We start from the raw sequence: 24,889 nt of genomic DNA, 5'->3' as shown, positions 1-24,889 counted from the left end.
AGCAGTGTAGTTTTAGAACTTGGGTGACTGGAGTCTCTGACAATTTTATGTCTTTCCTCTGACACTGCCTGTTATATAGGTCCTGGATGGCAGGAAGTTTGGCTCCAGTGATGTACTGGGCCGTTCGCACTACCCTCTGTAGCGCCTTACAGTCAGATGCTGAGAAGTTGCCATACTAGGCGGTGTTGCAACCGGTCAGGATGATCTCGATGGTGCAGCTGTAGAACCTTTTGAAGATCTGGGGTCCCATGCCAAATCTTTTCATTCTCCTGAGGGGGAAAAGTTTTTGTCGTGCCCTCTTCACGACTGTCTTGGTATGTTTGGACCATGATAGTTTGTTGGTGATGTGGACACCAAGGAACTTGAAACTCTCGACCCGCTCCACTACAACCCCGTCGATGTTAATGGGGGCCTGTTCGGCCCGTCTCCACCATCCAGCTCATCTTGCCCATCCTCTGGTTGCTTGGCTATGAGAATAACCCCAGTGGGTCAAAGTAGATTCCCATGTTTCGGACATAATGCACCACCAACACAGGCACACATCCCATAATGCACCACCAACACAGGCACACATCCCATAATGCACCACCAACACAGGCACACATCCCATAATGCACCACCAACACAGGCACACATCCCATAATGCACCACCAACACAGGCACACATCCCATAATGCACCACCAACACAGGCACACATCCCATAATGCACCACCAACACAGGCACACATCCCATAATGCACCACCAACACAGGCACACATCCCATAATGCACCACCAACACAGGCACACATCCCATAATGCACCACCAACACAGGCACACATCCCATAATGCACCACCAACACAGGCACACATCCCATAATGCACCACCAACACAGGCACACATCCCATAATGCACCACCAACACAGGCACACATCCCATAATGCACCACCAACACACATCACAGGGATGTGCTTTGTCCCCCACTCCTGTACATCTTGTACACTAATAGGTTGTACTAGTTCCCATCCTGACAGACACCTTGATCAGCCTGTTGCATGATGACGAGGAACATCATGGCCCCGGTCCAAGATGACTCTGTAGAGTGGGGTGAGGAACATCATGGCCCCGGTCCAAGATGACTCTGTAGAGTGGTGTGAGGAACGTCATGGCCCGGGGTCCTAGATGACTTTGTAGAGTGGGGTGAGGAACATCATGGCCCAGGGTCCTAGATGACTTTGTAGAGTGGTGTGAGGAACATCATGGCCCCGGTCCAAGATGACTTTGTAGAGTGGTGTGAGGAACATCATGTCCCGGTCCTAGATGACTTTGTAGAGTGGTGTGAGGAACATCATGGCCCCGGTCCAAGATGACTCTGTAGAGTGGTGTGAGGAACATCATGGCCCGGTCCAAGATGACTTTGTAGAGTGGTGTGAGGAACATCATGGCCCCGGTCCAAGATGACTTTGTAGAGTGGTGTGAGGAACATCATGTCCCGGTCCTAGATGACTTTGTAGAGTGGTGTGAGGAACATCATGGCCCGGTCCTAGATGACTTTGTAGAGTGGTGTGAGGAACATCATGGCCCCGGTCCTAGATGACTTTGTAGAGTGGTGTGAGGAACATCATGGCCCCGGTCCAAGATGACTTTGTAGAGTGGTGTGAGGAACATCATGGCCCCGGTCCTAGATGACTTTGTAGAGTGGTGTGAGGAACATCATGGCCCGGGGTCCTAGATGACTTTGTAGAGTGGAGTGAGGAACATCATGGCCCGGGGTCCTAGATGACTTTGTAGAGTGGGGTGAGGAACATCATGGCCCGGGGTCCTAGATGACTTTGTAGAGTGGTGTGAGGAACATCATGGCCCGGTCCTAGATGACTTTGTAGAGTGGTGTGAGGAACATCATGGCCCGGTCCAAGATGACTTTGTAGAGTGGTGTGAGGAATCACACTCGGTCCTCAACACCAACAAGACCAAAGAGATGTGCGTAGACTTCAGGAAGCGTACAACAACGACCTCTGCACCATCTATCAGAGGTCAGAACATAGAGATTGTAGAGGAATAGAGATATCTGGGTGTCCTCTTGGACAATAAGCTTCAGTGGAGTAAATGTACAGACCTGATCTACAAAAAGAGCCAACAGAGACTGTGCTTTCTCAAAAAGCTGGGATCTTTTAATGTTGACTGTACATACAGTGCCTTGCGAAAGTATTCGGCCCCCTTGAACTTTGCGACCTTTTGCCACGTTTCATGCTTCAAACATAAAGATATAAAACTGTATTTTTTTGTGAAGAATCAACAACAAGTGGGACACAATCATGAAGTGGAATGACATTTATTGGATATTTCAAACTTTTTTAACAAATCAAAAACTGAAAAATTGGGCTTGCAAAATTATTCAGCCCCCTTAAGTTAATACTTTGTAGCGCCACCTGTTAGAGCCGATTTGGACATATTTGTATAAAAGACCGAACATATGGAGCTCCATGTATATTTGTGTAAATGTATTAAATATTAATGTAAATGATGAAATATTAGGTACGTACCTTTATGATTTATATTTACCTCTAGTCCCTGAGGCTGGGCAGGTGTTTCTCTGTAGCCTCTGGTCCGTGAGGCTGGGCAGGTGTTTCTCTGTAGCCTCCGGTCCGTGAGGCTGGACAGGTGTTTCTCTGTAGCCTCCAGTCCCTGAGGCTGGGCAGGTGTTTCTCTGTAGCCTCTGGTCTGTGAGGCTGGGCAGGTGTTTCTCTGTAGCCTCTGGTCCGTGAGGCTGGGCAGGTGTTTCTCTGTAGCCTCTAGTCCCTGAGGCTGGGCAGGTGTTTCTCTGAAGCCTCTGGTCCGTGAGGCTGGGCAGGTGTTTCTCTGTAGCCTCTAGTCCGTGAGGCTGGGCAGGTGTTTCTCTGTAGCCTCCAGTCCCTGAGGCTGGGCAGGTGTTTCTCTGTAGCCTCTGGTCTGTGAGGCTGGGCAGGTGTTTCTCTGTAGCCTCTGGTCTGTGAGGCTGGGCAGGTGTTTCTCTGTAGCCTCTGGTCTGTGAGGCTGGGCAGGTGTTTCTCTGTAGCCTCTGGTCCGTGAGGCTGGGCAGGTGTTTCTCTGTAGCCTCTAGTCCCTGAGGCTGGGCAGGTGTTTCTCTGTAGCCTCTAGTCTGTGAGGCTGGGCAGGTGTTTCTCTGTAGCCTCCAGTCCCTGAGGCTGGGCAGGTGTTTCTCTGAAGCCTCTGGTCTGTGAGGCTGGGCAGGTGTTTCTCTGTAGCCTCTGGTCCGTGAGGCTGGGCAGGTGTTTCTCTGTAGCCTCCAGTCCCTGAGGCTGGGCAGGTGTTTCTCTGTAGCCTCTGGTCTGTGAGGCTGGGCAGGTGTTTCTCTGTAGCCTCTGGTCCGTGAGGCTGGGCAGGTGTTTCTCTGTAGCCTCCAGTCCCTGAGGCTGGGCAGGTGTTTCTCTGTAGCCTCTGGTCTGTGAGGCTGGGCAGGTGTTTCTCTGTAGCCTCTAGTCCCTGAGGCTGGGCAGGTGTTTCTCTGTAGCCTCCAGTCCCTGAGGCTGGGCAGGTGTTTCTCTGTAGCCTCTGGTCTGTGAGGCTGGGCAGGTGTTTCTCTGTAGCCTCTAGTCCCTGAGGCTGGGCAGGTGTTTCTCTGTAGCCTCCAGTCCCTGAGGCTGGGCAGGTGTTTCTCTGAAGCCTCTAGTCCCTGAGGCTGGGCAGGTGTTTCTCTGTAGCCTCTAGTCCCTGAGGCTGGGCAGGTGTTTCTCTGTAGCCTCTAGTCCCTGAGGCTGGGCAGGTGTTTCTCTGTAGCCTCTGGTCCGTGAGGCTGGGCAGGTGTTTCTCTGTAGCCTCTAGTCCCTGAGGCTGGGCAGGTGTTTCTCTGTAGCCTCTGGTCTGTGAGGCTGGGCAGGTGTTTCTCTGAAGCCTCTGGTCCGTGAGGCTGGACAGGTGTTTTTCCTAACCACCATGCTTCTACATCTGCATTATTTGTGTTTTGGGTTTCAGGCCGGGTTTCTGTATAAGCACTTTGTCACATCGGCTGATGTAAAAATGGCTTCGTAAATACATTTTGATTTGATCACTGGGACCTCTGAAGAGATGGCCCAACATGCACTGCCTGTCAGCCAGTTTGAGACAGGTTCAATTTCTACTACAATGAATGAATGAATGCCCTCTGTCTACAACAGCCACCCCTATTGGCCATCTCCAGCCTCTCTGTCTCCCAACATGCATCTCCAATAAGTGTGGTCGTTGTTATGTTGTGTCCTTCTGTGTCCTTCTTTGGCTCAGTTGGTAGAGCATGGCGCTTGTAACGCCAGGGTAGTGGGTTCGATTCACGGGACCACCCATACGTAGAATGTATGCACACATGACTGACTGTAAGTCGCTTTGGATAAAAGCGTCAGCTAAATGGCATATATATATATATATATATATATTTCTTCTCTTCCAGTTGGGTATAGCCATTGGGTTCCTGGTCCCTCCCATCCTGGTGCCTAACGTTGAGGACATGGATCAGCTGGCCCATCACATCAGTATCATGTTCTACATCACAGCAGGAGTTGCTACCCTGCTCTTCCTACTGGTCGTCATAGGTAACATGTTTATTGTTATACTATAAATATAAACATCATCAAACTCTTACTAATGCGTATATAACCTTTGACCTTTTTACATTTTATTTGTTTTGTGTTAAAGTGGGATTAAAATGAATTGAAATTCTAATTTAAAACAATGTGTGTATATATATATATATTTTAACGTTCTGAGTCAATCAGTCAATCAGTCAATACATGGTTGAATCACCTGCGATTGATTACAGCTATGAGTATTTCTGGGTACGTTTCTTAAGATCTTTTCACACCTGGATTGTACAATATTTGCAGAATTTCCTTTTTTAAATTCTTCAATCTCTGTCAGGTTGGTTATTGATCATTGCTGACAGCCATTTTCAAGTTTTATCATGAATTGTCAAGCCTAATGTAAGTCAACATGGTAACTGGGCCCCTCAGGAACATTCAATGTCATCTTGGTAAGAAACTCCCGTGTAGATTTGTCCTTGTGTTCTAGGTAATTTTTCTGCTGAAAGGTGAATTCATCTCCCAGTGTCTGTTGGAAAGCAGACTGAACCAGGTTTTCCTCTAGGATTTTGCCTGTGCTTAGCTCTAATCTGTTTATTTTTATCCTAAAAAACTCCCTAGTCCTTGCCAATGACAAGTATACCCATAACATGATGCTGCCATCAATATTCTTCAAAATATGAAGAGGGGTACTCACTGATGTGTTTTATTTGCCCCAAACATAACGCTTTGTATTCAGGATATAAAGTTAATTTCTTTGCCACATTTTTTCTTCTTCTCAGTTTTACTTTAGTGACTTATTGCAAACAGGAAGCATGCTTTGGAATATTTTTTTTCTGTTGAGACTTCTTTCACTCTGTCATTTAGGTTTGTATTTTGGAGTAACTACAGTGTTTATCCGTCCTCAGTTTTCTCCTATCACAGCCATGAAACTCTGGAACTGTTTTAAAGTCACCATTGGCCTCATGGTGAAATCCCTGAGAGGTTTCCTTCCTCTCCAGCAACTTGAGTTAGGAAGCGCTAGGGCTGTTACTGTGACCATAATAACTCTGACATCAATGCTAATGTAATGGAAAATCTAATCAAACACCTCATGAGAGCCCATGAGCTCATGTTACACAACATTTCTATAGGCTATGCAATGGAGTGAGAAAACAGAGTGATGGCCTCTATTAAAAAGAGGAGGATCCCATCAGCTTTCTATAGGCTAGGCCTTCTATATATATTTCTCAACTTTCTTAGTATTAAGCACGTTGCTTCTCTTTACAACAGGAGTATAGTCTACCTGGCTGGCATGAACATGAACCAGGGGAAAAGTGTCCTCCGTTTGCTATTCAAGTGCTTATGGTTGACATGTATTTTCTTTACCTTGGCCCTGTTCTGACAGATGCATTATGGTCCAATCTAAACTAATTTCACACATTATTTATTACATGTAAAGACCAGATTAAATTGAGAATAGTCAGTCTGATGAGTGACAATATTGTCACTTGTGAATGATGTGTGCAGTCTGAGGTAGTCAACTTTTTCAAATCATAGTTGCATGCATCATGTAGCCTCGACCATAGACAATCAATTCATAACTCAAATGAATTTTGATGCCCAGTGTGTGAAGTCTATATGTTTTGATAAGGTTGGTATCACAGCATCATGTAGTCTAGTCTATAGACCAATATGTTTTGATAAGGTTGGTATCACAACTAAAGTGGCCAAAATACTTTAAAATGCAGCCTATAGGCTTAAGACCCCTGGAACAGGGTTGGAGAACCCAGAGCCCAGAGAAACAAGACCCCTGGAACAGGGTTGAACCCATAGCCTAGATAAACAAGACCCCTGGAACAGGGTTGAACCCATAGCCTAGAGAAACAAGACCCCTGGAACAGGGTTGGAGAAACAAGACCCCTGGAACAGGGTTGAACCCATAGCCTGGAGAAACAAGACCCCTGGAACAGGGTTGAACCCATAGCCTAGAGAAACAAGACCCCTGGAACAGGGTTGAACCCATAGCCTAGAGAAACAAGACCCCTGGAACAGGGTTGAACCCATAGCCTAGAGAAACAAGACCCCTGGAACAGGGTTGGAGAAACAAGACCCCTGGAACAGGGTTGAACCCATAGCCTAGAGAAACAAGACCCCTGGAACAGGGTTGAACCCATAGCCTAGAGAAACAAGACCCCTGGAACAGGGTTGGAGAACCCATAGCCTGGAGAAACAAGACCCCTGGAACAGGGTTGAATCCATAGCCTAGAGAAACAAGACCCCTAGAACAGGGTTGGAGAACCCAGAGCCTAGAGAAACAAGACCCCTGGAACAGGGTTGAATCCATAGCCTAGAGAAACAAGACCCCTAGAACAGGGTTGGAGAACCCAGAGCCTAGAGAAACAAGACCCCTGGAACAGGGTTGAACCCATAGCCTAGAGAAACAAGACCCCTAGAACAGGGTTGGAGAACCCATAGCCTAGAGAAACAAGACCCCTGGAACAGGGTTGGGTTGAACCCATAGCCTGGAGAAACAAGACTCCTAGAACAGGGTTGTAGAACCCAGAGCCTAGTGAAACGTGTGTTCTTATATAAGCCCAGTCACTGTGCAGTTGTGTGTGAAAACAAGAGTTTTGACTGACTTCTAATTTAAACGAGTATCTCAGCTTTCTCCTATGTTTATTGCTCACATTAAATGAAGCACATTAATGCGCTTTACAACCGGTGTAGCCTACCGAGCATATGTAGGCTGCCTAGCATGTGTAGCCTACCTAGCATATGTAGCCTACCTAGCATGTGTAGCCTACCTAGCATGTGTAGCCTACCTAGCATGTGTAGCCTACCTAGCATGTGTAGGCTGCGCGTGAGTTTCAAGTTTGGGGAAGCACAATTTCACCTTTTATAATAAATCATAACTGCATTTGCGGTTAAGATATTGGATTGGATAGTCATAATTTGGGCTGATAATAATAACTCAATCACTGTTTCACTAAAGAAGAGGGTTCAGCGCGTGGCTCAACGCATGTAGCGTTGAGTATTAATATTAATTTTGACCTTTTTATTTAAATAGGCAAGTCAGTTAAGATTCAGATTCTTATTTACAATGACGGCCTAGGAACAGTGGGTTAACTGTCTTGTTCAGGGGGCAGAACGACAGATTTTGTTTTACCTTGTCAGCTCGGAGATTCGATCTAGCAACCTTTTTGGTTACTGGCCCAACACTCTAACCACTAGGCTACCCTGCCGCCTCTACACTCTAACCACTAGACTACCCTGCCGCCTCTACACTCTAACCACTAGGCTACCCTGTCGCCTCTACACTCTAACCACTAGGCTACCCTGCCGCCTCTACACTCTAACCACTAGGCTACCCTGCCACCTCTACACTCTAACCACTAGGCTACCCTGACGCCCCTACACTCTAACCACTAGGCTACCCTGCCACCTCTACACTCAAACCACTAGGCTACCTGCCGTGTCTACACTCTAACCACTAGGCTACCTGCCGCCTCTACACTCTAACCACTAGGCTACCTGCCACCTCTACACTCTAACCACTAGGCTACCCTGACGCCCCTACACTCTAACCACTAGGCTACCTACCTCTTCTACACTCTAACCACTAGGCTACCCTGACGCCCCTACACTCTAACCACTAGGCTACCTACCTCTTCTACACTCTAACCACTAGGCTACCTACCTCCTCTACACTCTAACCACTAGGCTACCTACCTCCTCTACACTCTAACCACTAGGCTACCTACCTCCTCTACACTCTAACCACTAGACTACCCTGCCGCCCCTACACTCTAACCACTAGGCTACCTACCTCCTCTACACTCTAACCACTAGGCTACCTACCTCCTCTACACTCTAACCACTAGGCTACCTACCTCCTCTACACTCTAACCACTAGGCTACCTACCTCCTCTACACTCTAACCACTAGGCTACCTACCTCCTCTACACTCTAACCACTAGGCTACCTACCTCCTCTACACTCTAACCACTAGGCTACCTACCTCCTCTACACTCTAACCACTAGGCTACCCTGCCGCCCCTACACTCTAACCACTAGGCTACCTACCTCCTCTACACTCTAACCACTAGGCTACCTGCCTCCTCTACACTCTAACCACTAGGCTACCTGCCTCCTCTACACTCTAACCACTAGGCTACCTGCCTCCTCTACACTCTAACCACTAGGCTACCTACCTCCTCTACACTCTAACCACTAGGCTACCCTGCCGCCCCTACACTCTAACCACTAGGCTACCTACCTCCTCTACACTCTAACCACTAGGCTACCTACCTCCTCTACACTCTAACCACTAGGCTACCTACCTCCTCTACACTCTAACCACTAGGCTACCTACCTCCTCTACACTCTAACCACTAGGCTACCTGCCACCTCTACACTCTAACCACTAGGCTACCTACCTCCTCTACACTCTAACCACTAGGCTACCCTGCCGTCCCTCAAGAAGCCAAGTCTATGGAAGAAACATATTTTTAAATTCAGGCTGTAACACAACAAAACGTGGGTTAAAGTTTAGGGGTATATATATATATATATAAATATATAAATATAAATATAAATCCGAACGCTAATATATATCTGTTTATTACATGTTCATAGCACTGACCAGTGTGTGCAACGTGATGGAGGTTTAGTGTGTCACTTTAGCTGATGAGGAAGTAATGTTTAGCCTGTGAGTGATTTCTGTTCTGCCTGTGAGTGATTTCTGCCTGTGAGTGATTTCTGTTCTGTTCTGCCTGTGAGTGATTTCTGTTTAGCCTGTGAGTGATTTCTGTTTAGCCTGTGAGTGATTTCTGTTCTGCCTGTGAGTGATTTCTGTTTAGCCTGTGAGTGATTTCTGTTCTGTTCTGCCTGTGAGTGATTTCTGTTCTGCCTGTGAGTGATTTCTGTTTAGCCTGTGAGTGATTTCTGTTTAGCCTGTGAGTGATTTCTGTTCTGTTCTGCCTGTGAGTGATTTCTGTTCTGCCTGTGAGTGATTTCTGTTTAGCCTGTGAGTGATTTCTGTTCTGCCTGTGAGTGATTTCTGTTCTGTTCTGCCTGTGAGTGATTTCTGTTCTGTTCTGCCTGTGAGTGATTTCTGTTCTGCCTGTGAGTGATTTCTGTTTAGCCTGTGAGTGATTTCTGTTCTGTTCTGCCTGTGAGTGATTTCTGTTCTGCCTGTGAGTGATTTCTGTTCTGCCTGTGAGTGATTTCTGTTTAGCCTGTGAGTGATTTCTGTTCTGTTCTGCCTGTGAGTGATTTCTGTTTAGCCTGTGAGTGATTTCTGTTTAGCCTGTGAGTGATTTCTGTTCTGTTCTGCCTGTGAGTGATTTCTGTTCTGTTCTGCCTGTGAGTGATTTCTGTTCTGCCTGTGAGTGATTTCTGTTCTGCCTGTGAGTGATTTCTGTTTAGCCTGTGAGTGATTTCTGTTATGTTTAGCCTGTGAGTGATTTCTGTTCTGTTTAGCCTGAAGTGGATTTGGGGTTATTCAATTATATTATTAAATGTTTGCATGTTAGTCTCTTTGGATGAATGAGTCTTCTAAATGACATTTCAAAATTATTCAGCTTTTTCTTGCTCATACATCCCCTTCTGAAGCGTCTGGCCTGTATGTAACGTGTGTGTGTGTTGGGTATGTGTGTGTGTGTTGGGTTTGTAGTGTGTGTGTGTTGGGTTTGTGTGTGTGTGTGTTGGGTTTGTGTGTGTGTGTGTGTGTGTGTGTGTGTGTGTTGGGTTTTGTTGTGGTTTGTGTGTGTGTGTGTTGGGTGTGTTGGGTTTGTAGTGTGTGTGTGTGTTTGTGTGTGTTGGGTGTGTGTGTGTTGGGTGTGTGTGTGTGTGTGTTGGGTGTGTGTGTGTTGGGTGTGTGTGTGTGTGTGTTGGGTGTGTGTGTTGGGTGTGTGTGTGTTTGTGTGTGTGTGTGTGTTGTGTGTGTGTTGGGTGTGTGTGTTGGGTGTGTGTGTGTGGGGTGTGTGTGTGTGTTGTGTGTGTGTGTGTGTGTGTGTGTGTGTGTGTGTGTGTGTGTGTGTGTGTATGTGTTGGCGCATAGGTACGCCTGTCCACTTGGGATGTCATTTAGGACACTCAGGCTTTTACTATGAACATACGAAACATTGACAAAGAGAGAATTAGTAGACTTGACTTTATAATTCCAGAACTTTCCCTCCAGAGGAGATTGTAGAATGTATGTCATTGTGAGAACATGCTGAAAAGAGGTTTAAGGTATTTGTTTTATCATTCTATAAACAGTAAACGCCTCAATACAGTTTTGGACAACACACCAATTTTATTAAGTGTGCTTTCTGACTTTGAAAAGTTAGGGGAGCGCTCTTGAGTGGGAGAGAAGGGCTGCGTTCTGTAGGAAGTGACCCGTTCCTACAGACAGGAAATGTGTAAGCACAAAGACCTCTCTCTCTCTTTGCCTCTCTCTCTCTCCACTCTCGTCTGTCTGTATTTCTGTGTCTCCCCCGCTTTCTGTTTATCACATACGCTGTTTTATTTCTCATAACAGGCACAGACACGCAAAGCAGATATTTTTGCCAATGGCCGAGGAGCAACTGTTTCAGCACTGAAACAGTCTGGTTCAGCTGATTTATTGCTGACGCGGGTAGGAGTGGCCGCAGGGAGGCGTGTCATCACGGGTAGGAGTGGCCGCAGGGAGGCGTGTCATCACGGGTAGGAGTGGCCGCAGGGAGGCGTGTCATCACGGGTAGGAGTGGCCGCAGGGAGGCGTGTCATCACGGGTAGGAGTGGCCGCAGGGAGGCGTGTCATCACGGGTAGGAGTGGCCGCAGGGAGGCGTGTCATCACGGGTAGGAGTGGCCGCAGGGAGCCGTGTCATCAGGGTGTGACATACAAGTCACCCGGTCACGAGTTGTAGAGAGAAGCACAACGGATGAAAACACCATTGTCTTTTTTGCTGGTGGGGAGTGGTGGTTATGCTCATTGTGAAAAACAAAAGGACATTTGTAACGACATTCTCTAGTAGTACTGTAGTTAGGTTAACACCATTCTCTAGTAGTACTGTAGTTAGGTTAACACCATTCTCTAGTAGTACTGTAGTTAGGTTAACACCATTCTCTAGTAGTACTGTAGAGGTTAACACCATTCTCTAGTAGTACTGTAGTGGTTAACACCATTCTCTAGTAGTACTGTAGTTAGGTTAACACCATTCTCTAGTAGTACTGTAGTTAGGTTAACACCATTCTCTAGTAGTACTGTAGAGGTTAACACCATTCTCTAGTTGTACTGTAGTTAGGTTAACACCATTCTCTAGTAGTACTGTAGAGGTTAACACCATTCTCTAGTAGTACTGTAGTTAGGTTAACACCATTCTCTAGTAGTACTGTAGTTAGGTTAACACCATTCTCTAGTTGTACTGTAGTTAGGTTAACACCATTCTCTAGTAGTACTGTAGTTAGGTTAACACCATTCTCTAGTTGTACTGTAGAGGTTAACACCATTCTCTAGTAGTACTGTAGTTAGGTTAACACCATTCTCTAGTAGTACTGTAGAGGTTAACACCATTCTCTAGTAGTACTGTAGTTAGGTTAACACCATTCTCTAGTAGTACTGTAGTTAGGTTAACACCATTCTCTAGTTGTACTGTAGTTAGGTTAACACCATTCTCTAGTAGTACTGTAGTTAGGTTAACACCATTCTCTAGTAGTACTGTAGTTAGGTTAACACCATTCTCTAGTTGTACTGTAGTTAGGTTAACACCATTCTCTAGTAGTACTGTAGTTAGGTTAACACCATTCTCTAGTAGTACTGTAGTTAGGTTAACACCATTCTCTAGTAGTACTGTAGTTAGGTTAACACCATTCTCTAGTAGTACTGTAGTTAGGTTAACACCATTCTCTAGTTGTACTGTAGTTAGGTTAACACCATTCTCTAGTTGTACTGTAGTTAGGTTAACACCATTCTCTAGTTGTACTGTAGAGGTTAACACCATTCTCTAGTTGTACTGTAGAGGTTAACACCATTCTCTAGTTGTACTGTAGAGGTTAACACCATTCTCTAGTTGTACTGTAGTTAGGTTAACACCATTCTCTAGTAGTACTGTAGTTAGGTTAACACCATTCTCTAGTAGTACTGTAGTTAGGTTAACACCATTCTCTAGTAGTACTGTAGAGGTTAACACCATTCTCTAGTAGTACTGTAGTTAGGTTAACACCATTCTCTAGTAGTACTGTAGAGGTTAACACCATTCTCTAGTAGTACTGTAGAGGTTAACACCATTCTCTAGTAGTACTGTAGTTAGGTTAACACCATTCTCTAGTTGTACTGTAGAGGTTAACACCATTCTCTAGTAGTACTGTAGAGGTTAACACCATTCTCTAGTAGTACTGTAGTTAGGTTAACACCATTCTCTAGTAGTACTGTAGTTAGGTTAACACCATTCTCTAGTTGTACTGTAGTTAGGTTAACACCATTCTCTAGTTGTACTGTAGTTAGGTTAATACCATTCTCTAGTAGTACTGTAGAGGTTAACACCATTCTCTAGTAGTACTGTAGTTAGGTTAATACCATTCTCTAGTTGTACTGTAGAGGTTAACACCATTCTCTAGTAGTACTGTAGAGGTTAACACCATTCTCTAGTAGTACTGTAGTTAGGTTAATACCATTCTCTAGTAGTACTGTAGTTAGGTTAACACCATTCTCTAGTAGTACTGTAGTTAGGTTAACACCATTCTCTAGTTGTACTGTAGTTAGGTTAATACCATTCTCTAGTAGTACTGTAGAGGTTAACACCATTCTCTAGTAGTACTGTAGTTAGGTTAACACCATTCTCTAGTAGTACTGTAGAGGTTAACACCATTCTCTAGTAGTACTGTAGAGGTTAACACCATTCTCTAGTAGTACTGTAGTTAGGTTAACACCATTCTCTAGTAGTACTGTAGAGGTTAACACCATTCTCTAGTAGTACTGTAGAGGTTAACACCATTCTCTAGTTGTACTGTAGTTAGGTTAACACCATTCTCTAGTAGTACTGTAGTTAGGTTAACACCATTCTCTAGTAGTACTGTAGTTAGGTTAACACCATTCTCTAGTTGTACTGTAGTTAGGTTAACACCATTCTCTAGTTGTACTGTAGAGGTTAACACCATTCTCTAGTAGTACTGTAGTTAGGTTAACACCATTCTCTAGTAGTACTGTAGAGGTTAACACCATTCTCTAGTAGTACTGTAGTTAGGTTCACACCATTCTCTAGTAGTACTGTAGAGGTTAACACCATTCTCTAGGTTAACACCATTCTCTAGTAGTACTGTAGTTAGGTTAACACCATTCTCTAGTAGTACTGTAGTTAGGTTAGCACCATTCTCTAGTTGTACTGTAGAGGTTAACACCATTCTCTAGTAGTACTGTAGTTAGGTTAACACCATTCTCTAGTAGTACTGTAGTTAGGTTAACACCATTCTCTAGTTGTACTGTAGTTAGGTTAACACCATTCTCTAGTTGTACTGTAGTTAGGTTAACACCATTCTCTAGTAGTACTGTAGTTAGGTTAACACCATTCTCTAGTAGTACTGTAGTTAGGTTAACACCATTCTCTAGTAGTACTGTAGTTAGGTTAAACCTACAGGTATCTGGTTAGTGCAGCCTAATTAAGGCTCTTCTGCCCTTGTGTCGTTCTTGTTTTGCTTTACCTACAGATGTAGGATCTTAATTTGATCACCCTGTTGCAGGAGAACTTTCCTGCAATGCAGGAAATATACAACTTGTTGTGTATTTGAGGTTTGGAAAGCATTCTGAAGTAGGGCTGCACGATTCAGACAAAATATCAAATTGCAATTTGTTTTGGCCAGATATTGCGATTTTTCAAACACTTTTCAAACACTCAAATCGTCAGTTGACATGTAGCTGAAATACAGTACCAGTCAAAAGTTAGGACACACCTACTCATTCCAGAGTTTTTCTTTATTTTTACTATTTTCTACATTGTAGAAGAATAGTGAAGACATCAAAACCATGAAATAACACACATGGAATCATGTAGTTACCCAAAACAGTGTTAAACAAATCAAAATATATTTTACATTTTGAGATTATTCAAAGTAGCCAGCCTTTGCCTTGATGGCAGCTTTGTACACTCTTGGCATTTTTCTCAACCAGCTTCATGAGTTATTCACCTGGAATGCATTTCAATTAACAGTTGTGCCTTGTTAAAAGTTAATTTGTGGAATTTCTTTCCTTCTTAATGCGTTTGAGCCAATCAGTTGTGTTGTGACAAGGTAGAGGGGGTATACAGAAAATAACCCTATTTGGTAAAAGACCAAGTCCATATTATGGCAAGAACAGCTGAAAGAGAAACATCAATCCATCATTACTTTAAGACATGAAGGTCTGTCAATACGGAACATTTCTATAATGATAATCTCCATCCCCCCTTCCATCTCTCCATCCCCCCCTTCCATCTCTCCATCCCCCCCTCTCCATCCCCCTCTCTCCATCCCCCTCCCTCTCTCCATCCCCCTCCCTCTCTCCATCCCCCTCCCTCTCTCCATCCCCCTCCCTCTCTCCATCCCCCTCCCTCTCTCCATCCCCCTCCCTCTCTCCATCCCCCTCCCTCTCTCCATCCCCCTCCCTCTCTCCATCCCCCCCTCCCTCTCTCCATCCCCCTCCCTCTCTCCATCCCCCCTCCCTCTCTCCATCCCCCTCCCTCTCTCCATCCCCCTTCCCTCTCTCCATCCCCCCTTCCCTCTCTCCATCCCCCATCCCCCTTCCATCTCTCCATCCCCCTCCCTCTCTCCATCCCCCTTCCATCTCTCCATCCCCCCCTTCCATCTCTCCATCTCTCATCCCCCTCCCTCTCTCCATCCCCCTCCCTCTCTCCATCCCCCTTCCATCTCTCCATCCCCCCTCCCTCTCTCCATCCCCTCTCCTCTCTCCATCCCCCTTCCATCTCTCCATCCCCCTTCCATCTCTCCATCCCCCTCCCTCTCTCCATCCCCCTCCCTCTCTCCATCCCCCATTCCATCTCTCCACCCCCCTCCTCTCTCCATCCCCCTCCATCTCTCCACCCCCTTCCATCTCTCCACCCCCCTTCCATCTCTCCACCCCCTTCCATCTCTCCATCCCCCTTCCATCTCTCCATCTCTCATTCCCTCTCCATCTCTCCATCCCCCTCCCTCTCTCCATCCCCCTCCCTCTCTCCATCCCCCTCCCTCTCTCCATCCCCCTCCATTTCTCCATCCCCCTTCCATTTCTCCATCCCCCTTCCATTTCTCCATCCCCCTTCCATTTCTCCATCCCCCTTCCATCTCTCCATCCCCCTTCCATCTCTCCATCCCCCCTTCCATCTCTCCATCCCCCCTTCCATCTCTCCATCCCCCTTCCATCTCTCCATCCCCCCTTCCATCTCTCCATCCCCCCTCCCTCTCTCCATCCCCCTCCCTTTCTCCATCCCCCCTTCCATCTCTCCATCCCCCTTCCATCTCTCCCATCTCTCACCCCCCCCTCCCTCTCTCCATCCCCCTTCCATCTCTCATCCCCCCTCCCTCTCTCCATCCCCCTTCCATCTCTCATCCCCCCTTCCATCTCTCATCCCCTCTTCCATCCCTCCATCCCCCCTTCCATCTCTCCCATCTCTCACCCCCCCCCCTCTCCATCTCTCATCCCCCTTCCATCTCTCATCCCCCTTCCATCCCTCCATCCCCCCTCCCCTCTCTCTTCAGTGTTCCAGGAGCGTCCGGAGCTCCCTCCCACCCAGGCTCAGGCGACAGCTCGCTGCATCCCCCCTGAACAGTACTCCTACACAGCCTCCATCCTCAGGCTGCTCCGAAACAAACCCTTCCTCCTCCTCATCCTCACATACGGTTAGTACACCTCCCTGGTAATCACTATTGTAACTATTCTACCACACTACTGAACCCGAGCCGAGACAAACCATTCCAAACTGATCGGAGCCAAGCCGTACTGGGCTGAACCAGGTATTTTTGGGGGGGTGTCTTCAATACCTGGTGACCTGTCGTTCTATTACAAGGGAAGCAGGTTATTCTTGAGTCAGGAGGAACCGTGATAAGGTGGTAGGTTATAAAAGTCTGATAATGAACATCAATGTCGGTCTGATCTACCACACTAGACAACCAGTTGAGTCTGCTGTCTCTCTTTCTCTCTACACTGTGTGTGTGAGGCTGTCTCTCTCTCTCTACACTGTGTGTGTGAGGCTGTCTCTCTCTCTCTACACTGTGTGTGTGAGGCTGTCTCTCTCTCTACACTGTGTGTGTGAGGCTGTGTGAGGCTGTCTCTCTCTACACTGTGTGTGTGAGGCTGTCTCTCTCTCTACACTGTGTGTGTGAGGCTGTCTCTCTCTCTCTACACTGTGTGTGTGAGGCTGTCTCTCTCTCTCTACACTGTGTGTGTGAGGCTGTCTCTCTCTCTCTACACTGTGTGTGTGAGGCTGTCTCTCTCTCTCTACACTGTGTGTGTGAGGCTGTCTCTCTCTCTCTCTCTCTACTGTGTGTGTGTGTGTGTGTGTGTGTGTGTGTGTGTGTGTGTGTGACTGTCTCTCTCTACACTCTGTGTGTGTGTGTGAGGCTGTGTCTCTCTCTACAATGTGTGTGTGAGGCTGTGTCTCTCTCTACAATGTGTGTGTGAGGCTGTGTCTCTCTCTACAATGTGTGTGTGAGGCTGTGTCTCTCTCTACAATGTGTGTGTGAGGCTGTGTCTCTCTCTACAATGTGTGTGTGTCTCTCTCTACACTGTGTGTGTGTCTCTCTCTACACTGTGTGTGTGTGTGTGAGGCTGTCTCCTCATGGTAATTTACAAATCAAATCAAATTTTATTTGTCACATACACATGGTTAGCAGATGTTAATGCGAGTGTAGCGAAATGCTTGTGCTTCTAGTTCCGACAATGCAGTAATAACCAACAAGTAATCTAACTAACAATTCCTAAACTACTGTCTTATACACAGTGTAAGGGGATAAAGAATATGTACATAAGGATATATGAATGAGTGATGGTACAGAGCAGCATACAGTAGATGGTATTGAGTACAGTATATACATATGAGATGAGTATGTAAACAAAGTGGCATAGTTAAAGTGGCTAGTGATACATGTATTACATAAGGATGCAGTCGATGATATAGAGTACAGTATATACATATACTTATGAGATGAATAATGTACAGCGCGTGCGTTTCAAGTTTGTGGAAGACAATTTTCACCATTTTAATTAAAATGCACCTTTTTTTATAATAAAAGCTAAACACGCATAATCTCATTTGTGGTCACTTTAGATGATGGTGTTTTCCTGCTGAAGGAACATTTGCAGTTATAGCCTGCTGCCGCATCGCTGCGCTTGTAAATGTGAAGAAAATAGCCTAATAGTTTATCAACAAAAATGTTGGTAAACGTTAATAAAATGTATTTATAAAGCCCTTCTTACATCAACTGATATCTCAAAGTGCTGTACAGAAAACCCAGCCTAAAACCCCAAACAGCAAAGCAATGCAGGTGTAGAAGCATCTGTTGCGTTAGCCTCATTGCGTAAAAAATTTTTTTGGGGGGATGTTAGTGCTTGTATTAATGTGGGATCTATCACATCCCACAACTGTCCCCGACTTGGAATATTTATTTATCGCACAGAATAGGTCAACTTTGGTACTATGGGGGATAGTAGGTTGACATAGACCAGTGCTTTTGCTGTTCGTTAGTTTTACTCATCTTGTCGGCTGACGCAAAGTATATGTGGACAGTTCTTCCAATATCTTCAATATGCGCTTCGGAATTGGATAAGGACGTGTCCCCGATGTGTCTGTCTTCACTTGTAGCCTGTGAGAAAGACCCGATCACATGATGCAGAGCCGTGTGAGTGGGAGGTGCTTTCGGAGCAGGCAGTACTCAGGGAGAAGGCCTGTAAAAGGCATGCATTATGGCCACACAAAGAGGGATGTGAGGCAGTAGCAAGAAGGTTCTCAGATGGTATATTTTTTTATTAAGTATATAGGAGGACCTATTTAATTAACATCCAACCCATTCTGGTATCTCCTGGCTTCCACACACAGCCTACAAGCCACTGATGCAGACCTTTGGAGCATCTACATTTAAAATAAAAAAATAAAAAAAAGTCTAATAGAACCATGTTTAATAAAACACCTTCACAATAAATCCATTAAGGTCTAAAGAAGAAAATGTAATCCGTTTGAGTTGTCCTGATCTGGCGAGGCGGTATGCCTGAAGGGCTAGAGGCGGTATGCCTGAAGGGCTAGAGGCGGTATGCCTGAAGGGCTAGAGGCGGTATGCCTGAAGGGCTAAGGTATGCCTGAAGGGCTAGAGGCGGTATGCCTGAAGGGCTAGAGGCGGTATGCCTGAAGGGCTAGAGGCGGTATGCCTGAAAGGGCGGTATGCCTGAAGGGCTAGAGGCGGTATGCCTGAAGGGCTAGAGGCGGTATGCCTGAAGGGCTAGAGGCGGTATGCCTGAAGGGCTAGAGGCGGTATGCCTGAAGGGCTAGAGGCGGTATGCCTGAAGGGCTAGAGGCGGTATGCCTGCCTGAGGCGGTATGCCTGAAGGGCTAGAGGCGGTATGCCTGAAGGGCGGTATGCCTGAAGGGCTAGAGGCGGTATGCCTGAAGGGCTGAAGGTATGCCTGAAGGGCTAGAGGCGGTGAAGGGCTAGAGGCGGCCTGAAGGGCTAGAGGCGGTATGCCTGAAGGGCTAGAGGCGGTATGCCTGAAGGGCTAGAGGCGGTATGCCTGAAGGGCTAGAGGCGGTATGCCTGAAGGGCTAGAGGCGGTATGCCTGAAGGGCTAGAGGCGGTATGCCTGAAGGGCTAGAGGCGGTATGCCTGAAGGGCTAGAGGCGGTTTGCCTGAAGGGCTAGAGGCGGTATGCCTGAAGGGCTAGAGGCGGTTTGCCTGAAGGGCTAGAGGCGGTATGCCTGAAGGGCTAGAGGCGGTATGCCTGAAGGGCTAGAGGCGGTATGCCTGAAGGGCTAGAGGCGGTTTGCCTGAAGGGCTAGAGGCGGTTTGCCTGAAGGGCTAGAGGCGGTATGCCTGAAGGGCTAGAGGCGGTATGCCTGTAGGGCTAGAGGCGGTATGCCTGAAGGGCTAGAGGCGGTTTGCCTGAAGGGCTACGCTAGTTCATTTAACAGACAAGATTAGCTTAGAATTCAGCGGCGTGATTTTATATTATCTTATAGTATGAAGAATACAATCGAACAAAGCTGAATAAAATGGGATATTTTCTCCAAACGATTTGAGGGAGTGTTGCACATGCAGCTATTCTGTGTTGAGAGGTTAACAAAGACATAGGTCGAGTTAGGCTCTACACCCCTTGTAAAGCGGATTAATGCGCTTCATTTTAAGAAGTTATTTGACCACTTTTAGTTGTGATACAAACCTTATCAAAACATAGAGGCCGATGCGCTAGGCAACATGAGAGGTGTGACTATGATTATAAAAAAATCGAAGAAAAAAAAGGCATTGTTTCTTGACTTGTGCTGGGCGTCATTCACAAGTGATAGGCTAATATTGTCACCCATCAGACTATTCTTGGTTTAATCTGGTCTTTTTCCATATACTAAATAATGTGTGACATTAGTTTTGGATTTAGAATGGACCATTATCATGCACCTGTCTGAAACGGGGACAGGGGGAAAAATACATGTCATCTATGCACTTAAATAGAGAACGGAGGACACTTTTCCCCTGGTTCATGTGCATGCCAGCCAGCTAGGCTATACTCCTGTTGTAAAGAGAAGCAATGTGCTTACTATTAGGAAAGTTGAGAAATAAATATAGTAGGCCTAGCCTATAGAAAGCTGATGGGATCCTCATCTTTTTATTAGAGGCCATCACTCTGTTTTGTCACGCAATTGCATAGCCTATAGAAATGTTGTGAGCTCATGGGCTCTCATGAAGTGTTTGATTAGATTGTCCATTACATTTTGCATTGATGTCAGAGTGATTAGAGGGACAATAGAGTGATGAGTACAATTTGTAAGTCGCTCTGGATAAGAGCGTCTGCTAAATGACTTAAATGTAATGTAAATGAGTACCAGGCATTTAGCAAGTTTAGTAGGCTACTAATGAGTTTAGTAGGCTACTGACAATCAGCAGCATCAGAGCTTGGAGAAGCCTAGTTATGTGACTAAATGGTCACGTGGAATTTGACTACTGTCATGACTCGTGACTGCTGGCTTGGTGGTAATACGATCACCGTACCAACCCTAACCATTACCTCTCTCTCTCCTGACTCACTTTGCCTCTGTTAATACTGTATAAACCACGGACGGGCGACCTACCTCGAACATCAACCCCTATTGGCTGCTCTCCGAGTGTGCCGAGTCCCTATTGGCTGTATCTCACTGTGTCTCTCGCCCACAGGACTGAACGTGGGCTGTTTCTATGCTGTTGGCACACTACTGAACCGCATGATCATCGAGCATTACCCTGTAAGTCCTACACTACCCTGTAAGTCCTACACTACCCTGTAAGTCCTACACTACCCTGTAAGTCCTACACTACCCTGTAAGTTCTACACTACCCTGTAAGTTCTACACTACCCTGTAAGTTCTACACTACCCTGTAAGTCCTACACTACCCTGTAAGTCCTACACTACCCTGTAAGTCCTACACTACCCTGTAAGTCCTACACTACCCTGTACACTACCCTGTACACTACCCTGTAAGTCGTACACTACCCTGTACACTACCCTGTAAGTCGTACACTACCCTGTACACTACCCTGTAAGTCGTACACTACCCTGTACACTACCCTGTAAGTCGTACACTACCCTGTAAGTCTTACACTACCCTGTAAGTCTTACACTACCCTGTAAGTCGTACACTACCCTGTACACTACCCTGTAAGTCGTACACTACCCTGTACACTACCCTGTAAGTCGTACACTACCCTGTACACTACCCTGTAAGTCGTACACTACCCTGTACACTACCCTGTAAGTCGTACACTACCCTGTACACTACCCTGTAAGTCGTACACTACCCTGTACACTACCCTGTAAGTCGTACACTACCCTGTACACTACCCTGTAAGTACACTACCCTGTACACTACCCTGTAAGTCTGTACACTACCCTGTACACTACCCTGTAAGTCGTACACTACCCTGTACACTACCCTGTAAGTCGTACACTACCCTGTACACTACCCTGTAAGTCGTACACTACCCTGTACACTACCCTGTAAGTCGTACACTACCCTGTACACTACCCTGTAAGTCGTACACTACCCTGTACACTACCCTGTAAGTCGTACACTACCCTGTACACTACCCTGTAAGTCGTACACTACCCCGTACACTACCCTGTACACTACCCTGTACACTACCCTGTACACTACCCTGTACACTACCCTGTAAGTCCTACACTACCCTGTACACTACCCTGTACACTACCCTGTAAGTCCTACACTACCCTGTAAGTTCTACACTACCCTGTAAGTCCTACACTACCCTGTAATTTATACAGTTCTACACTACCCTGTAAGTTCTGCCCCTCTTTCCTCTACACACCGTGTGGACCACAGGAGGCTGCTGAAGGGAGGACGGCTCACAACACTGTCTGAGAATGGAGCAAATGGAATGACATGAAACACCTTGAAACATCATCTTTGTATTTGTTACGAATCCACGAGCCCATCCTCCCCCGTTAAGGTGCCACCAGCCTCCTGTGGTGTGTGTGTATATACAATTAAGTTCTGACCCTGTTGGCTCTACAGTGCATTATGGGAACACTGGTACTACGATCTGACCCTGTTGGCTCTACAGTGCATTATGGGAACACTGGTACTACGTTCTGACCCTGTTGGCTCTACAGTGCAGTATGGGGACACTGGTACTACGTTCTGACCCTGTTGGCTCTACAGTGCAGTATGGGGACACTGGTACTAAGTTCTGACCCTGTTGGCTCTACAGTGCAGTATGGGAACACTGGTACTACGTTCTGACCCTGTTGGCTCTACAGTGCATTATGGGAACACTGGTACTACGTTCTGACCCTGTTGGCTCTACAGTGCAGTATGGGGACACTGGTACTAAGTTCTGACCCTGTTGGCTCTACAGTGCAGTATGGGGACACTGGTACTAAGTTCTGACCCTGTTGGCTCTACAGTGCAGTATGGGAACACTGGTACTAAGTTCTGACCCTGTTGGCTCTACAGTGCAGTATGGGCACACTGGTACTACGTTCTGACCCTGTTGGCTCTACAGTGCAGTATGGGCACACTGGTACTACGTTCTGACCCTGTTGGCTCTACAGTGCAGTATGGGAACACTGGTACTACGTTCTGACCCTGTTGGCTCTACAGTGCAGTATGGGCACACTGGTACTACGTTCTGACCCTGTTGGCTCTACAGTGCAGTATGGGGACACTGGTACTACGTTCTGACCCTGTTGGCTCTACAGTGCAGTATGGGGACACTGGTACTACGTTCTGACCCTGTTGGCTCTACAGTGCAGTATGGGGACACTGGTACTAAGTTCTGACCCTGTTGGCTCTACAGTGCAGTATGGGGACACTGGTACTAAGTTCTGACCCTGTTGGCTCTACAGTGCAGTATGGGAACACTGGTACTACGTTCTGACCCTGTTGGCTCTACAGTGCATTATGGGAACACTGGTACTACGTTCTGACCCTGTTGGCTCTACAGTGCAGTATGGGGACACTGGTACTAAGTTCTGACCCTGTTGGCTCTACAGTGCAGTATGGGGACACTGGTACTAAGTTCTGACCCTGTTGGCTCTACAGTGCAGTATGGGAACACTGGTACTAAGTTCTGACCCTGTTGGCTCTACAGTGCAGTATGGGCACACTGGTACTACGTTCTGACCCTGTTGGCTCTACAGTGCAGTATGGGAACACTGGTACTAAGTTCTGACCCTGTTGGCTCTACAGTGCAGTATGGGCACACTGGTACTACGTTCTGACCCTGTTGGCTCTACAGTGCAGTATGGGCACACTGGTACTACGTTCTGACCCTGTTGGCTCTACAGTGCAGTATGGGAACACTGGTACTACGTTCTGACCCTGTTGGCTCTACAGTGCATTATGGGAACACTGGTACTACGTTCTGACCCTGTTGGCTCTACAGTGCAGTATGGGGACACTGGTACTACGTTCTGACCCTGTTGGCTCTACAGTGCATTATGGGAACACTGGTACTACGTTCTGACCCTGTTGGCTCTACAGTGCAGTATGGGGACACTGGTACTACGTTCTGACCCTGTTGGCTCTACAGTGCAGTATGGGAACACTGGTACTACGTTCTGACCCTGTTGGCTCTACAGTGCATTATGGGAACACTGGTACTACGTTCTGACCCTGTTGGCTCTACAGTGCAGTATGGGAACACTGGTACTACGTTCTGACCCTGTTGGCTCTACAGTGCATTATGGGAACACTGGTACTACGTTCTGACCCTGTTGGCTCTACAGTGCAGTATGGGGACACTGGTACTAAGTTCTGACCCTGTTGGCTCTACAGTGCAGTATGGGAACACTGGTACTACGTTCTGACCCTGTTGGCTCTACAGTGCAGTATGGGGACACTGGTACTAAGTTCTGACCCTGTTGGCTCTACAGTGCATTATGGGAACACTGGTACTACGTTCTGACCCTGTTGGCTCTACAGTGCAGTATGGGGACACTGGTACTACGTTCTGACCCTGTTGGCTCTACAGTGCAGTATGGGAACACTGGTACTACGTTCTGACCCTGTTGGCTCTACAGTGCAGTATGGGGACACTGGTACTACGTTCTGACCCTGTTGGCTCTACAGTGCAGTATGGGAACACTGGTACTACGTTCTGACCCTGTTGGCTCTACAGTGCATTATGGGAACACTGGTACTACGTTCTGACCCTGTTGGCTCTACAGTGCAGTATGGGAACACTGGTACTACGTTCTGACCCTGTTGGCTCTACAGTGCATTATGGGAACACTGGTACTACGTTCTGACCCTGTTGGCTCTACAGTGCATTATGGGAACACTGGTACTATTCATTGAAAACACTGGAACTACAGTTGGAGCATGTCTCATTTAGATCACAGTAGACGCATTGTTGTCCTTCCCTCTTCTACAGTACCCTATAGCGTGTCCTGATCGCTCTGCTCTTTAATGCAGCCTGTGGGCACTGAAACACTACAGTCAAAGACGCCATTGAAATACTGGAAATACTGGAACAAGAATACTTTCGATAACAATGGAGGCGTTATGCCAAGTCGCCTACAGTAATATGGTGAACGATAAGGAGAGACTACAAAGTTAATTTGACAAGTCTCGATTACGACCCTCTATGTCCTGATCTCTTCCCTGTATGTGGGGACATACAGACCCACATTGAAGCAGGAGCTACAGCAGGAACATTTACAGTAGACCCCACTCCAGACGCTATGGTCCTC

At 46.6% G+C, this 24,889-nt stretch overlaps 1 protein-coding gene and 1 long non-coding RNA gene across 19 annotated transcripts in view; both read left to right on the top strand.

Moving 5' to 3' along the window:
• Window positions 1-24,889, top strand: part of LOC118381049 (feline leukemia virus subgroup C receptor-related protein 2-like) — a 58,927-nt gene that overhangs the window by 5,252 nt on the left and 28,786 nt on the right. For all 8 annotated transcript variants that reach the window (XR_008071733.1, XR_008071736.1, XR_008071735.1 and 5 more), the window contains 3 exons: window positions 4,402-4,543; window positions 16,200-16,340; window positions 20,853-20,920. Coding sequence is in view for 4 of the 8 variants with exons in the window: in XM_052471507.1 (XP_052327467.1) it covers window positions 4,402-4,543; window positions 16,200-16,340; window positions 20,853-20,920 (351 nt within the window). In the remaining 4 variants the exon portion in view is untranslated. The remainder of the gene's footprint in view (window positions 1-4,401; window positions 4,544-16,199; window positions 16,341-20,852; window positions 20,921-24,889) is intronic.
• LOC127909529 (uncharacterized) lies at window positions 11,562-13,690 on the top strand. Of its 11 annotated transcripts, XR_008071754.1 has the most exons (7): window positions 11,562-11,618; window positions 11,716-11,779; window positions 12,401-12,464; window positions 12,527-12,592; window positions 12,690-12,751; window positions 13,332-13,362; window positions 13,396-13,604. It is a non-coding gene; the product is annotated as an uncharacterized LOC127909529 (long non-coding RNA). The 11 variants fall into 11 exon arrangements; XR_008071744.1 differs by lacking the exons at window positions 11,562-11,618; window positions 12,401-12,464 and adding an exon at window positions 12,368-12,400 and having other exon boundaries at window positions 11,728-11,843; window positions 12,496-12,592; XR_008071748.1 differs by lacking the exons at window positions 11,562-11,618; window positions 12,401-12,464 and adding an exon at window positions 12,368-12,400 and having other exon boundaries at window positions 11,728-11,843; window positions 12,496-12,592; window positions 13,301-13,362; window positions 13,427-13,604.

This window comes from Oncorhynchus keta, chromosome 19, assembly GCF_023373465.1.
Source record: "Oncorhynchus keta strain PuntledgeMale-10-30-2019 chromosome 19, Oket_V2, whole genome shotgun sequence".
In the NCBI taxonomy this organism is placed as follows: domain Eukaryota; kingdom Metazoa; phylum Chordata; class Actinopteri; order Salmoniformes; family Salmonidae; genus Oncorhynchus; species Oncorhynchus keta.
The sequence above is the reverse complement of the archived record's forward strand: the minus strand, read 5'-3'. Positions and strand labels throughout refer to the sequence as shown.